We start from the raw sequence: 15,989 nt of genomic DNA, 5'->3' as shown, positions 1-15,989 counted from the left end.
TGCTTCCATCTTCTCCTGTAGAAATTAAATAATTTAAACTTGGTTCGATTTAAATTGTTTATACTGTAGTTTAATGTATAAATATTTCATAATATTCCTATTGTTTATTTGAAATATCAAAAGGCCATAAATAAACTCTTATTGATCCGACATTAGTACCAAAAATTGCAATTCCGAATTCTTATACAATAATAATACAAGTAAAAAAACAAGATACACAATCATAATCAAAAATTAAATTTTATCCTTTATCATCAAATATTCTCAACTTTATAAATAATATTAATATAAAAATATTAAAATTTAAAAATATCAATTTTTTATATTTTGATTATAAAAAAATAAAAATATGTCATAAAAGATATAAAATTAAAATAAAATTTATATTGAAAAAAATAAACAATTTAAAAAATATAAACAAAATAATTAAAATATATAAAAATATAAATTATAAAAAAATAAATAAATATAAATTTAAAAATGTATATTTAAATAAATAAAAATAATATATATATATATTTATTCTTATAAAATTTTAATTAATATTTTTTATTATATATATATATATATATTAATTTTTATATATGAATACTTTATTATCTGTTGATGAACAACATACACACCAATCGCAATATTTATCAAAATAACAAATTGTATATTTTAATTATTTGTAAACATGTTCTATTATTCTTTATCCCGTGTATATATTCCATACATTAAATAAACCTTAACTACAATTTGAAGACAATAAAGTATCTTCATCTAGCCATTTTAAATTTTTTATATGTCCGGCATGTCCATTAAATTAATAAACGCATTTAAATGTATATGAATTATATATATTTATTATATTAAAATTACCTTAAAATACATATATATATATATATATATATATATATATATATATATATATATATATATATATATATATATATATATATATATATATATATATATTAAATAAAAATATATATTTCTTTACTTGCAGCAAGTAAATTTCCACCTTAACTATATTATACAGAATAACATTATTTAATATTTTATTCTGAAAAAGCTAATTTTATTTCAACATCAAGTATAAAAAAGAATTTTAACCTTTAAAAATATATATAATTAAATATAAATCAATTAATATATATATATATATTTATATATATATTTATATATATATATCTATTAATATATATAATTTTATATATATTTAATATATATTCATATATATATATATTTAAAATATATATACCCTTCTTTGAAACCCACAACACATGAGAAACCTAAAGGATGTAAAGCAGTTGAAAGTGGATTTTCATGAAAATATGAAGTAAATATGCAATTAATTTAACCCGAACCTTATGAAAATTTCCAACTTTTTAATGTTTTATCCTCACAAACTGTAATCCCTATTGATTTAGAGGGACAAAAAGCACAATCAAATACAATTCCTTTATTTACACCTTATTGAAAAAGAGGATAGAAAATAGTATCTAGAGAAGGACTAATTATATCTAGCATTCCATAATTAAAGATATAAATATCAATTCTTCCCTAATTTTCATTTTTTTATTTTTCTAATTATTATTATTATTATTATTTTCCTATATATTTTACTAGTCAATTTATTAAATAATCCTAGGACTATGTTATATAGCAAAAGCTACTATATTATCCTAAACTTATGAAGAAATACTCAATATTTTATTTATATATGGCGCATTTATTAAATAATTTCCTTTAATTTCTAAGTTTTTAGACTTCTTGGAAAATTCGAAAGATGTAACAAATGCACAATTATTATATCCGACCATAAAACCATTAAAAAGAGGACCAATAGATGTACAAATAGAGGTTTTATGGAGATTTTCAGGGTCTATATTTTATTTAGTATTGAAAATGTTGTTTTTCAAATCAATAATTTAAAAATTTTATTTTTTATAGAAAAAATGAAGTCTATTAAAAGAAGTTATTATAGAAAAATAATCAGTATCAGGGATAAAAGAAATATCTATTATTTTTTCATCTGGGAAAAAATTATCGATATATTTAAAAGGAATTTCATTTAATTCTATTTAATCAGAACTTATTTCCCAAATAGTATAATATTCAGGGCCTATTAATTAAAAAGATTCTTCGTTTTTTAATAAGGTTCAATTATACGAACTTACTAAAGTATATCTCGTGTAAATAGAAGCTTTTCATTTTATATTAAATATAAAGTTATTATATATTTTTAATCTTCTTAAACTAAAGAAACAGCTTTCTATATATATATTTATAAATATATGTAGATAAATTAATATATATATATATATTAATATATATATATATATATATATATATATATTTATATATATATATTTATATATATATTTACTTTTGAATTAGATATTATAGAACAATCAATTATTTTTGAGTTTAATTAGACATGAAAATGTATTAATACTGGCATGTTTTAGTTTTTTTTTTGTTTTTTTTTATAATACTTTTAACTTTTTTTTATTTAATTTTTTTATTTTAATTTTTTTTACAATTGGAACACCTTTTTAATTTTTCATTCCTATTACATATGATATATTTAATGATTTTATATAATAATTTATGGCTGTTATTTCTGTGTCTTCGATATTACGAAGTATATATTATTGTTTTTTTTGTATTAAATCATATTCTATTAAATGACGTCCACATTAATATACTAATATGTCGTTTTCAATCATTAATATGTTTTTTCTTATGGGATTTTAGGCACAACCATATGCTTGATTTATATTTAATGTTATTCCATTTTGAATTTTTTTATTAGAATTATACATTTGAAGTTTTGACTTTTTTTAATTTTTTTTAATTTTTTACAGATAGTATTTTTACTGCATTTTTGATGATATTGTTTTATTATTATATTGACATTTATTTTTTATTAAAATTTTAGTTATTTTTATTAATAAAAAATAAAATTAATAAAAATAAAATTAATATTTATTTTAATAATTAAAATAATTTATTTTTTATTATATGAAAAATAGTTAGAAGTCTAAATAATTAATGTCTTTTTTTTTCTTATAAAATAAATTACTTTAAATATTTATTTTTTTGTCAAATAAAAAACAGTTTTTTAATTTATAAAATTAATAATTTTATTAATTTTTTTTTTTATATATAATATATTTATTACATAATAAAATTAAATTATAGAATATTATTTCATTTTCTTTATATTTAATTTAAATTATTTTATTTTATTCATAAAATCTCAATAGACCATCTAAAAGTTAAACAAATAACATTATATGTAAATACTTCTTAAACAAATTATACATTTTATATAGTATTATTAAATATTAATTTCCAAAATTTATTTAAATATAGAAATAAAAAATAATTAGATAATAAAAAAGGTCAATATTATGTTACAATATCAAAAAATAAGATTTAGTTTTAATTAAAATAAAATATAAATTTGAGTTAAAAATAATATGAAATTTTTAATATTTATTAATATTTTTTAGAACTCAGATGATTATGAATTTAAATAATGAAAAAATAGTAATTTTAATAATCAAATAGAATAAAAAATATAGCTTTTAGTATTAAAAAAAAAATTATATTAAAGCTATTAGTTAATATATTAAATATATAAATAATTAGTAATTTTTAGGTAGTAAAGGCTATTTTTATTAATAAAAAGAAAAATTTTAAACATATATATATATAATTAATAAGAAAAATATGGTAAAATATGTATAAATTCAATTAAAATTAATAAAAATTCCGAATAATCCTCTATTTGAAAGCAATAGAGGATAATTAAATGTTTATTTATAAAATATTAGTATTTTTATAGTTATAAGTATAACAGGTATTTTATAAAATAAATTAAAAATAGAAAAAAATTATAGGATATTTTATTTAAAACAAATAATATATAATAATTAAAAATATAATAATGTAAAACAACTAAAAGCAAATTGATAAAAATAAACATAAATATTTATTTACTTTTTTAAAAAATATTTATATAAATATTTTCTAAATATAAAATAAATATATAAATAAATAAGAATAAAAATTAAAACTTGTAAAATTTTTTAAAAAAATGAATATAAAATATAATATTAAAAAAAATAAAAAATAATATATGAAGAATTGAAAAAATTTATATCAATTAATAAATATAAAAAAAAATATAAATATATATATAAATATATATATATTATTTTAATATAATTCTTATATATTTATATATATTTTATTTTTTATAATATTTTATATTCTTTATTTGTTATTTTATTTAATTAAAATTAAATTACTTATTATCATATTTTTTTATAATTTATTTAAAATTTTAAAACTGTACACTACATTTTTATTTCTTAATTTTTAATTAACTAATTATATATTAATATTAAATTTTTCCATTTTATTTATTATCTTATTTATATATACTTTATATTTTTTTAATATATAAAAAATATAAAAATTAAGTTTTTTAATAATATTTATTAAAATAATAATAATCATTCAGCAAATTAACAAATATGCGGTTTTTCAATATCTAAATAATCTTATAATTATATACAAATAGATTTTGTTCTTAATCCACAATTAAAATTTATGCTATTGCCCTAATCTATTAAACTTTAATCTAAGTATGTTTTACACCCCATATAGATCCAAAAGGAGGAACAGCTCCAGTTAAGCATTTTGTTAATTAAAATACTTCATCTGTATTTGCTAAATCAATTTTTTTATGTCCCATTATAGTCCTTAAATTTTTCCAAATTAATTTTTTGCTTGCTGACATAACAGTTAATATATAAATATTATTTAATTTATCTTTTAAAAGCATTGCTTTTGCCCCTGAAGATAATGATACGCCTCTTACTTATGCAGATTCTTCACTTGTTTTACATGACTTATGTTCTAAAAGTGTATATTGTTTGTTTTTTATTAAATCTAATATTAGTTTGTAAGAATATTCGCATTCATTTTCATCTTCCTATTATTTTATAGGAATATCATTAATATCGTTCATTTTTTATATAGACTTTATTTATTTTTATATATAATATTTTTTATTTTTAAAATATTTTAATATTTTTTTTACTATGTTATTTTTAATTAAATAATAATATATAGTAAGTAAATTTAGATTAAATAATAAATTAATATAAAAGTTTTAAATATATATTTTATATAAAAATTTATTATCAAATTATTTAATATGAAATTATTTTTATTAATAAAAATATTTTTAAAGTATTAAAATTAATAGATTTTAAAAATTAATAAATTTAAGAATAAATTAAAATATAATAATTATAAATAAATAATTAGTATTTTGTTTATATTTGAAAAAATTATTAATAAATAATAGATAAAATATAATTAAATTAGAAATATTATTATGAAAAAAAAAAATTATATTAATATTAAAAAAAAATTAAATAAATATAATAAAAATAAAATAAAAAAATATTATTATTATTATTATTATTATTAATATTATTATTATTATTATTATTATTATTATTTTATTTTATTTTGTTTTTTTTTAATTTTTTTGTTTTATTTTTTTTTTTTATTTACAATTATTGTTGTTATTCATTTTTTATTTTATTTTTTTATTTGTTATTATATTATCTTTTAACTATAAATATATTAATTTTTTTTTTCATACAATTTTTTTATTTTTCAATATACTCTATTTAATAACTTTATTATTATTATTTTTTTATTTATATTTTATCATTTTTACATATTTTTTATTCTTATAATATATATCTTTTTTTTTATTAATTTTTTTTTTTTTTTTCTTTTTTATAAATAGTTTTTTATATTTTATTTTATTTTATAATATTTTAATTGATAATTATTATTATTTTATTTTATATATTAAATCTTTTTAAATTAATTTTTTTTTTGAAGGAGTAAATATAATCAATAATCTTTTTAATTTTTTTTATTTTCCTTATTTTACATTTTGACAATTTTCTTTTATTTAGTTTTTTTGATATTCTTATTGTTCTTTAATAAAATAAAATTAATTTATTTATTTTTAATTTTATTTCATTTAACATAAATTTTGATTACATTATAAATCTTTTAATAATTATTTATTAATGACTTTAATTTTAGGTTCGACTTTTCTCATATTTTAATTAAGAAATGATAAAAAACATTTAATTTAAAAGACAAAAACCATAATTTATATTTAATTGTTAATTTGATTTTGAATTAGTTTATTCTTTAAATTAAATAAAAAATAATAAAAAACATAAAAGCATGATATAATTTAATATAACTAAATAAAATGCAATAAAATCGAAAATAAAGTATCATATAAAATTTAAAACCAAAAATTAAATAAAAAGAAAAGAAAAAACTTAATTTTTTGTTTAAAATTCTAATTATTCTTTTTTTTTTTATAAAAAAAAAAACATTTTAATAATTTTAAATCTTAAATAAAATATAATTAAAACTTCTTTATATTTTTAATTAAAAATTAACAATTAAATCATTTATTAATAATTCCATAAAATTAACTATTATTTAAAATATTATTCGATAAAAAATTAACTAGAACTTATAGCACTATACAATTTAATAATATTTTCTATTTCCTTTTTTAAAAACAGTTAGATATATAAAAATATTATATATATATTTAATTTCTCCTTTTTTAAAAATTAGTTTTTATAATATAAATCGAAATTTTTAACGTTGATTTTATGCTAATATAAAAGTATAATTAAAACTTATATTAAAAAATAGAAAAAATAACAAAAAATAATGAAACAATATTAAGTTTATATATATATAAAAAAAATACATACAATAGTTCTCTTTTTTTTTTTTTTCTTTCTTTTCAAATTTTATTTTTTTAATGTTAAATTAATAATTAATGGTCATATTTTCCTAATAAAAACATAAAATATCCGTTTGGTTATACATTAGCTCTATGCTTTTTAACTTCCATTAAAGCTTAAGAAAGTCTTTTATTTTAAATTTTCATTAAATAAGCAATTACTATAGTCGGACTTCTAGAAACTCCCTAATGACAATGAATTAGTACATTTGTATTTTATAGATTTTCATTTAAAAATGTAAAACATTCCTCTAAATGTTACATAATATTATATGTTGTACAATCTAATGCCTTTATTATTTTATGAATTTTTATTTATTCATTATATTCTATATTTATATTATCGGCTATTGTTAATATGGCATGAATTTAATGAGAAGTTAAAAATTCGATGTCTTTTGCAGCTTCTATTCCACCTAAATATAACTTTCCTTTTTATTATTATTATTATTAGTCTAAAAGATTTAATATTAAATCGGCTTTTAAAGGATTTAATTAAACTTGTTTTTCCTCTTCTTCTTCTTCTATTTTTTGTTAATGCATTTTTTATTATTTATTTTTTTTAAAATTATTTTTGTTTAATTATATGTTTTAATGTAAAAAAATATTATTTTTATATAAAAAAAGATAATATTATTTTTTTTCTTTTAAATAGATTTTTTTTAATTATAAAGTAGAAAATTAAACTAATTTAAAAAAAATAATAAAAAAATATTCAATTTATAAAACAAAAAAAATATGTGTTTCGTTATTTTAAAATATAAAGAAATATTTAATATTTTATATAAAAAAAAAAATATAATAAAAAATATTTTATATAAACATGTATTTTTATACATATAATTAATCATAAAAAAAAATTTATAATTAAATAATATAAATATATATATATATAAATATATATATATATATATATATATATATATATAAATATTATATATATATATATATATATGATTCTTTAAAATCATCATTATTAAATATAAAAATAATATATTACTTTTTTCGTTCCACAATATAAGACAAAAAGAATAATAATAATTAATTGTATAACCTTTATATATAATATTAATAGTATATAATATATATATTGTATATATATTATATATATTATATATATTATATACTTTTTTATTAATAAATACTTCTCGAATCTCAAAATGGACATAAAGTTTTAGTTAAAACAATTCAAATGCCTATATGTATTTCCACTTTGCTATTAATTTTTAATTAAAATTTAATAATTTTTTATTTATTTTTTGTTAATTGAAAGCTGTGAATGGTTGAATTGACCTTTTTTTTTAAAAAAAAATTATAAATAAAAAAGAGAAAGTAAAAATTTAAGTGAATTTTTAAAGTAATTGATTAATTTTTTTGTATTTTATTGAAAAAAAAATATTAATTATTGCCAAAAATAAAATTTGTTAGCCAAAACACAAAATTTTCAAAAAAAAATTGATGTTTAATAAAAAAATAAATAAAAAATATCTAAAAAAAAATAAAATAAAATAAAATAAAATAAAAAAAAAAATGTTTTAATAAGAAGAATTCTATAAAATATCATTAAAATAATATATTTTAATAAAAAATGTAAATTTATTTAATGTTTTTGGGACAATATAGCCTTAAATGTAAAAATAAATAAAAAATATTAAAAAATATACCAAAAAAATAGGATAAAAGTGACTCAGTTTTAAAATTTTATTGAAGATTTTATAACATTTTCATTAGAAACGATTCCAAATAATCTTTTAAATAAAAATATTTTGATTTCTGAAATAATTGAGGAAAATTATATAATAAATGAAAATGAAAATTAAAAAAATATAGAAAATTCATAATTTAAATTCTAAATATTAAATATTCCAAAAGTTATTTTTTTTTTTTTTTTTTTTTTTAAATAAAAAAATATATATAAAAATAGCCTTTTTTTCATTATATTTAATTTTTCTGTAAAATTATATGTTTAAAAATGATGTATGAACATTTATTTTTACATAAAACAGTTCCTAATGGATTTAATTATAAGAAAAAATACTAATATAGTCTTGTTAATGATTATAATATGTTTAAAGAAGATATAAATTAAGAATATATTACAATAAAATTAACAAATTTAATAAAAAAAGCTTCTTCTCTTGATTTTCTTGCATTTTTATTAAACTTTTCTATATAAAATAAGTTAAATAAAGTTCTAAGAATCTAAATAAAAGAGTAATATAGCTAAAAAAAAGATGAAAAAGCATAAAAAAAGACGAGAAAAATAAAATAAAGAAAGATGAAAAAATACCTAAATAAATCCAATAATTTTTAAATATAAACGAAAACACATAATTTAATATAATTGAAAATAAATAAAGAAAAATTGATAAAAAGGAATAAGAAGGAAGAATAAACTTTAATTAAATATTAAAAAAAATATATATATAAAAATGAAAAATACATACAATAAAGCATATATATATATATATATATATATATATATTTTTTTTTTTATTTTTTTTTTATTTTTCTTCATTTAATAATAACTCCTTCAACTCCAATAAAGGATTCTCGGTTTTAAAGTTCTTCATCTACATAAAATTAGAAATCTTTATCTATTGAAAGAAATACTTGGACATCTTTTAATTTGATAGTAGAAAATGCAAATTGACTTTCTATTATAAAACTTTATTTAGCATATATTTTATTTTCTTCTTAAAATATTCCAATAAGTATCTTTATTTATAAATATATATATATATATATATTTTATAATTTTTTTTTTTTTTAATTTTTGTAGTTTTTATGCCCTTTTTAAATATTAAACAAAAAATAAAATGCGTATTTATTTTTATTTTACAAGTTTCTTTTTTTATTTACGGTTTATTCCAGTTCGTTTTCTTTCATGACCATAATGAAGTTTATTTCTTGGTTTTATTATATATGTTCTTATATTTCGGCAAATATATCAGCTTTTTCTGACATTAATTGTATTCTTAAAGCTTCTATTATATAATAATTTTTTACTCGATTATTAATTTCTTCTAAATAGGGTTTATTATAGTTTTCTTCTTCCTCTTCTTGGCTATTTTATGAAACACTGTTTTCTTTTCGGAAAGAAATAAAGCCTTAATCATCATTTTCGGAAACATTATCGTTTGATAATTCTTCTAAAACTTATTAAGTGTTTTAGTTTTTTAAAGGGGAGTTATTATATGAATTTAATTATGGAAATGATATTTTTTTTTTTTATTAATTTTACATATTTGAAGAAATATCTTCATATTTAAAACTGTAATTTTATATAACAACATTTCCTTCGTTTGAGGAAGATTAAAATATAAATTAATTTATTTCGCTTAATTTATTTTTATTGGAATTAGATTGAACTTCGTCAACAATATTATTATTATTATTATTATTATTATTATTATTATTATTATTATTATTATTATTATTATTGTTATTGTTATTGTTATTGTTATTGTTATTGTTATTGTTATTGTTATTGTTATTGTTATTGTTATTGTTATTATTATTATTATTATTATTATTATTGTTATTGTTATTGTTATTGTTATTGTTATTGTTATTGTTATTGTTATTGTTATTGTTATTGTTATTGTTATTGCTATTGTTATTGTTATTGTTATTGTTATTGTTATTGTTATTGTTATTGCTATTGTTATTGTTATTGTTATTGTTATTGTTATTGTTATTATTATTATTATTTGATTATAAATTATTATTTTATTAATTATTCGGTTATTAATTATTCGTTTATACATTATTATTTTATTAATTGTTTATTTATTATTTACTATTTAATACATAATTTTACCTATATTTATTTCTTGCACTACTATTACTATTACATTAATAATTATTATTTGTTTCTACATAATTATGGTATGGTTCTTCTTCATGAATTGTCATAATTCTTATGTTTTGCATATTTTCCTGTTTATTTTAATATATACTATTCTAAGGTTTAAAATATGGAACTGAAAATGGGCAACTCCAACTATGGAAATGACCTAAATTTTTAATTGGGCGTTTTTTTATTTTTTCTTAGTTTTTTTTATCGCTTTATAAAAATAGGAAATTAGACTCGTCTTATTCTTCAGATATTTATTCAAAATGCGAAGATTTTTACCATATAGACTAGGAATCAAATAAATTATTTATGCACTTTAATAATAAATTATTTTGGCATTTTTATTGAAGTTGAAAATATGTTTCGATGTCGTCTTCTAAAAAAACTTTATTTTATAAATTTCGCATTAATCGTTTACGTTTTTATTCAATGCTAAATGGACAGCATTTACAATGTTTTATTTGCTTTTTTTTTTCATGTGGATTTGATACGAATAAATAAGTATTTATTATATCTTCTGACATTTTTTTATTTATATTGAAAAATATTTAAAATTAATTTTTTATATAATTTTAAAAAAATATAATTTAACAAATAAAGTTTTTTTAAAAAAATAAATTATTTTAATTTAATTAGAATTTTAATATTTTTAAAATAAAAAATAAATATATAAATATAAATATATATATATATATATATATATATATTAAATATATATATTTTGATTTATAAAAATATTTATTTTTTAATATATTATTTATATTATATTTTATATTAATAATATATCAAATTTTCTTGAATTTTTTTAAAAGCATTAAATTATTATATATGAAAAAAATTTGATAAAAAAAAATTAATTAATAGTTAATTATAAAAATTATTATATTTATAATATTAAAAGCATGATTTCAAATTTATTTAAATAAAAAAATACAAGTATATTCTTATTGATTTATATTTTAAAAAATTATGCATAAAAATATATTAAAATATAAATATATATATATATAAATATATAAATATATAAATATATATATATATATTTAATTTAATTTATTCAAATAAATATATATAAAAATATACCTTTAACTTTTAATTTATTTTAATTATTTATTTTAATTTAAAATAAAAATTTTATTTAATATATTTAAGGTAATCCCAAATGTAATAAAGTGGTTTAGTATCATATAGCTATTTTTATATTTTTTTATTTTTTAATTATATTAGTATTTTTATCTTACATTTAAATAATTTAGTTTTATATCTTATTTTTTAGTTAAAGTTAAACATTTTTTTTAATTTTTTTATTTAGAGTTTTCATTATATAAATTTTTAATATTTTTTTAATATAATTAAATTTTTTATTTTATAAATAATAAATTATATTTTTTCGTTTTTAAATCTTAAATTTTTTATTTATTTATATATCTTTAATTTTTTTGTTTATCATAATTTTTTTTTTTATAAACTGAAGAAAAAATAAAAATAGGTAATAATATATATTATATAAGTTGTTTATGCCGTTTTTAAAAAAAAAATAAAAATATTATTATTATTTAAAATTAATATAAAAATATAAATTTATTTTAATATTAATAATATACAAAATTATATTATAAATAAAAAAAGAATTATATTTTATTTATAATAAATATTATATTAGTTATTTAATACTATATTGATATACGATGTCTTTATAATATCTATTCTAATTTTATATTAAAAATAAAAAAATAATTCATTTAATTAAAGATTTTTATTTGATTTTAATGTTGTAATTAATTTGACGCTAAAAGTAATATATTAAGTATAAAGTTAAATTACATATATAATGATGAATATAAATTATAATTAAATAAAATTAAAATTTATATATTAAATTTATAAAGATTTCATATAATTTATTTATTTAATAAAAACATATATAATATTTTTTAAAATATATTGATAAATTTTTATTATATAAAATATGTTTATAAACAAAATTTAATAATAATTATATTTATATTTTTTACTTAAATTAATATATAAAAAATAATAATTTATATATATAAAATAAATTATTATTACAATCAATATATATATACGTATATTATAAATAAAAAAAATATATATATATAAAATTTTATTGTTAATATTATTTAATAAAAATTAATACTTTGAAGTTTATATTAAAATACAAAAAATACAAGAATAATAAATGAATATTCAAAAACCTAAGTCTCCGGTTTCAAATAAATTATTAAAATATATTCCTTAATTAATTCATGATTTAAGAAATCCTTTATAATTAATAATATCCCATATAGAAATTCAAAAATCTAATTTAATGTAATACTCTAACAATTTTTATATAAATATAATCGAAAGCTTAAACTAAATAAATAATTTAATAAATTAAGCATTATAAACATTCTAAAATATAATACATAATAAGGAAATCATACCATAATATACATTCGAATAAGTAGATATGAATGTTTTTTTGGAAAAAATATGGACAAACAATTACTCTAAAGCTCTAGAGAAGCCAAATGTTGATTATTAAATAATTGCATAGAAAAATATTCCTCCTTTTATTAATATACCAAAAAATTAAACAACATAAATATTATAAAATCTTTTATCAAATGCGACTAAATTTACCGAAAAAGGATCAATAAAACTCGTTCTGAGTTTTTTGGATGAAAACGAAGATAAATAAGCTTTGTAAAATGCTTAAAAAGCGACTTTTTAATTCGATAAGTTTAAATATTCAATGTAGACAGAGAATAATACAGAAATTTTTGAAACAGATGAGGATAATATTGTAAGAGATTGTAAAAATTCGTTCATAAATAATACAAAGAATTATATTTCTCCAATTTAAAAAGGAATAAATTATTTATAATAAATAAATAGAAAAAAAGAATAAAGTAATATATATTTGACACCGTAAATAAATGAAAACTAATATGAAGCAAAAGTATATATATATATATATATATATATATATATATATATATATATATATATATATATATATATTAATATCTATTTACATATATTTGTATTTATATATACTTATAATTTTATTTTTTTAAAATAATAGTCTAATTCTAATTCTCCTTTAACAAATATATAAAGTAGTTTAAGTATTAAAAAAGAACCATAATATTGTTTAATTTATTCAAAAAAATCTTTTTTGGTTAATCCATCTATTAGGAATCAAATATTTTAATAATAGAATAATAAAAAATACGAAGTTAAAAAAGGGTTTATTAAATTTGAAGTAATTGATACTGGAAAAGGCATGAATCAAATTGAATAAAGCTAGTTATTTTAATTATATCAATAGGCTAATTAAGATATATAGAAATAATACGGGGGTTCTGGTGTTGGGCTTTATTCTTGTAGAAATATAGCTAGGAATGTCAAAGGTGATATATTATGTTATTCTATAGAAAATTAAGGTTCGACGTTTATATTTTATATGCCCTGTGAGGGATTTTTCGCGTTTAAAAGGGATTCTTAGAGTTAGGTGGCTATTTAAATAAACTCTATAGGTTTAAAAAGGTAATGTGTAAATGGAAAAGGAAATATTTCTATATAAAAAATGAAGAATTTATAAAATTTGGAAGATTCGTCAAATAAAAGGAAAACTATTTTCCAAAATATACTTGTAGTTGATGATAATTTATTTATATTAAAATAATTCGAAAACATTTTCCAAAAACATAAATATATAAAAATCTCCACTGAAAATAAACCGGAAAAAGCAATCGAAATTATTCAATAATTTTCAAATAAATTCGATGTTATTATTATAGATTATGATATGCCAGATATTAATGGAGTTGAATTATTAAAAATTATAAAAAAAATTAACTCAAATATACCTATAGTGTGTTAAAGTGGATATTCATCAGATGATTTTGTATAAAAATTAAAATAAGAAGGATTTTAGTAGTTTTTATAAAAACCATGCAATTTATAGGCTATAGAGGATGTTATTTAAAAGTGTTTAGAAAAATAGTTTATTTGAGTTACTTAGAATATTCTATTCTTTTTAAAATAATTATTTATTTTTTTCTTTACTTTACTTTAATTTCATTGATTTTTTTAAGTTTTGTTTTTTTGTTATTTCTTTTTGTAAATAATTCAATCTTTTTTTAATAAATAAAAAAAAAAAAATTAATAAAAAAATGATATAAAAATATATATGTATATATATATATATTAAATATATATATATATATATATATATATATATATACTTATATATATACATATATTTTTATTTATTTTTTATATACATATACATATATTTAATTTTTTTTTTTTTTTAATTATTTAGTTAGTTTTTATTTTTGTTATAGTAGAAGAAAGCATTTTTTATTTTTATTTATACATAAATAATAATTATAATATTTAAAAATGTTTGATTAATTTTTTTAATTTAAATTAATTTTCATTTATTATAAGAACAATAGATTAATTATATAATAATAAGATATAAATAATTATATATTTAAATATAAATATATACACGAATGAATAATTCGACATAAATCAATATACCAAATAAGGATAAATTATTAAATTATTTTACTTATGGAGTATTTAAAAAAGCCCATGAAAACCAAACGCAAAATAATCCTCCTACAATCTCAACCACTGAAAACCTTTCAAACAAATTTTTAACTCGAACATTAGGCAAAATAAAAAATGAATTATCCTAAAAAATAAGCAATACTTAAAACTCTATTCGCGGCTTATAAACTAAAGTGACAGATAAAGTATAGGATGTTTAGACTAAGACTACAAATTATACATAATTTATAATTTTATTTATTTTTGGAAGTGTAATGATATTTATGTCATTTTCTTTTTTACCTGTTATAGTTATTGTACCAGGAAAATTCGCTGGGCTTTTTACATTAGGAAGTGTATGTATTATTAGCTCAATTGTAATAATAAAAGGACCATGGTAGTTTTTGAAAAATGTATTTTAAAAAGATAAAATTATTTATAGTGTTTTGTATATTAGTACAGTTTTCTCAACTTTATATTATTCTCTTATTAAAAGTAATTATTTTTGTGTGCTTTTTTCGCCTTTGCTTAAATGCTGGCTTTGGGATTTTTTATTGGACAATTCTTCCCAGGAGGAGTGGCTGGAATGAAAATTCTTACAAAGAAAATATTTTAAATTGTTAAGAATTTATGCTCATGGTGCTTTAGAAAGGAAAATAGAACTTTCTTGCCAATATGAGTTATAAATATAGTATT

The 15,989-nt window shown here is 14.6% G+C and overlaps 1 protein-coding gene across 1 annotated transcript, besides 59 other annotated features; it reads right to left on the bottom strand. All coding sequences in view use genetic code 6, as the record gives it.

The window, feature by feature from the left end:
• Positions 1-271: 271 nt before the first annotated feature.
• Positions 272-300: a microsatellite.
• A 101-nt stretch (positions 301-401) lies between these two features.
• Positions 402-487: a microsatellite.
• Positions 413-473: a microsatellite.
• Positions 420-518: a microsatellite.
• Positions 430-479: a microsatellite.
• Positions 437-493: a microsatellite.
• A 353-nt stretch (positions 519-871) lies between the features above and the next one.
• Positions 872-957: a microsatellite.
• A 144-nt stretch (positions 958-1,101) lies between these two features.
• Positions 1,102-1,242: a microsatellite.
• Positions 1,104-1,242: a microsatellite.
• Positions 1,132-1,242: a microsatellite.
• A 1,016-nt stretch (positions 1,243-2,258) lies between these two features.
• Positions 2,259-2,367: a microsatellite.
• Positions 2,368-2,480: 113 nt separating this feature from the next.
• Positions 2,481-2,524: a microsatellite.
• Positions 2,489-2,522: a microsatellite.
• Positions 2,525-2,823: 299 nt separating the features above from the next.
• Positions 2,824-2,848: a microsatellite.
• Positions 2,849-2,934: 86 nt separating this feature from the next.
• Positions 2,935-2,972: a microsatellite.
• A 945-nt stretch (positions 2,973-3,917) lies between these two features.
• Positions 3,918-3,948: a microsatellite.
• A 76-nt stretch (positions 3,949-4,024) lies between these two features.
• Positions 4,025-4,053: a microsatellite.
• Positions 4,054-4,086: 33 nt separating this feature from the next.
• Positions 4,087-4,133: a microsatellite.
• A 29-nt stretch (positions 4,134-4,162) lies between these two features.
• Positions 4,163-4,207: a microsatellite.
• Positions 4,198-4,287: a microsatellite.
• Positions 4,225-4,280: a microsatellite.
• Positions 4,230-4,288: a microsatellite.
• A 908-nt stretch (positions 4,289-5,196) lies between these two features.
• Positions 5,197-5,234: a microsatellite.
• A 63-nt stretch (positions 5,235-5,297) lies between these two features.
• Positions 5,298-5,330: a microsatellite.
• A 76-nt stretch (positions 5,331-5,406) lies between these two features.
• Positions 5,407-5,473: a microsatellite.
• Positions 5,408-5,458: a microsatellite.
• Positions 5,471-5,538: a microsatellite.
• Positions 5,539-5,779: 241 nt separating this feature from the next.
• Positions 5,780-5,816: a microsatellite.
• A 20-nt stretch (positions 5,817-5,836) lies between these two features.
• Positions 5,837-5,881: a microsatellite.
• Positions 5,882-6,037: 156 nt separating this feature from the next.
• Positions 6,038-6,069: a microsatellite.
• An 801-nt stretch (positions 6,070-6,870) lies between these two features.
• On the bottom strand, positions 6,871-9,829 carry IMG5_125230 (hypothetical protein; the record flags this gene model as incomplete). Its single annotated transcript, XM_004032243.1, has 5 exons — positions 6,871-7,386; positions 7,863-7,916; positions 8,008-8,078; positions 9,392-9,580; positions 9,725-9,829. The coding sequence occupies 5 exons, from the start codon at positions 9,827-9,829 to the stop codon at positions 7,182-7,184; spliced, it is 624 nt and encodes a 207-aa protein (XP_004032291.1). The 3' UTR covers positions 6,871-7,181.
• Positions 7,726-7,810: a microsatellite.
• Positions 7,737-7,817: a microsatellite.
• Positions 7,920-7,988: a microsatellite.
• Positions 8,333-8,391: a microsatellite.
• Positions 8,352-8,391: a microsatellite.
• Positions 9,093-9,151: a microsatellite.
• Positions 9,318-9,347: a microsatellite.
• Positions 9,345-9,374: a microsatellite.
• Positions 9,348-9,374: a microsatellite.
• A 418-nt stretch (positions 9,830-10,247) lies between the features above and the next one.
• Positions 10,248-10,576: a microsatellite.
• Positions 10,248-10,621: a microsatellite.
• Positions 10,560-10,621: a microsatellite.
• Positions 10,566-10,628: a microsatellite.
• Positions 10,566-10,648: a microsatellite.
• Positions 10,566-10,662: a microsatellite.
• Positions 10,580-10,648: a microsatellite.
• Positions 10,663-11,386: 724 nt separating the features above from the next.
• Positions 11,387-11,441: a microsatellite.
• Positions 11,438-11,494: a microsatellite.
• A 204-nt stretch (positions 11,495-11,698) lies between these two features.
• Positions 11,699-11,763: a microsatellite.
• Positions 11,711-11,764: a microsatellite.
• Positions 11,765-11,816: 52 nt separating this feature from the next.
• Positions 11,817-11,842: a microsatellite.
• Positions 11,843-12,056: 214 nt separating this feature from the next.
• Positions 12,057-12,112: a microsatellite.
• Positions 12,072-12,131: a microsatellite.
• Positions 12,132-12,146: 15 nt separating this feature from the next.
• Positions 12,147-12,186: a microsatellite.
• Positions 12,187-12,258: 72 nt separating this feature from the next.
• Positions 12,259-12,319: a microsatellite.
• A 418-nt stretch (positions 12,320-12,737) lies between these two features.
• Positions 12,738-12,788: a microsatellite.
• An 899-nt stretch (positions 12,789-13,687) lies between these two features.
• Positions 13,688-13,783: a microsatellite.
• Positions 13,784-14,916: 1,133 nt separating this feature from the next.
• Positions 14,917-14,995: a microsatellite.
• Positions 14,996-15,195: 200 nt separating this feature from the next.
• Positions 15,196-15,244: a microsatellite.
• Between the last annotated feature and the right edge of the window lie 745 nt (positions 15,245-15,989).

Source organism: Ichthyophthirius multifiliis (genome assembly GCF_000220395.1).
Source record: "Ichthyophthirius multifiliis unplaced genomic scaffold scaff_1120509250988, whole genome shotgun sequence".
Classification (NCBI taxonomy): domain Eukaryota; phylum Ciliophora; class Oligohymenophorea; order Hymenostomatida; genus Ichthyophthirius; species Ichthyophthirius multifiliis.
Note: the sequence above shows the minus strand (reverse complement) of the source record. Positions and strands in the feature narration are given on the sequence as shown.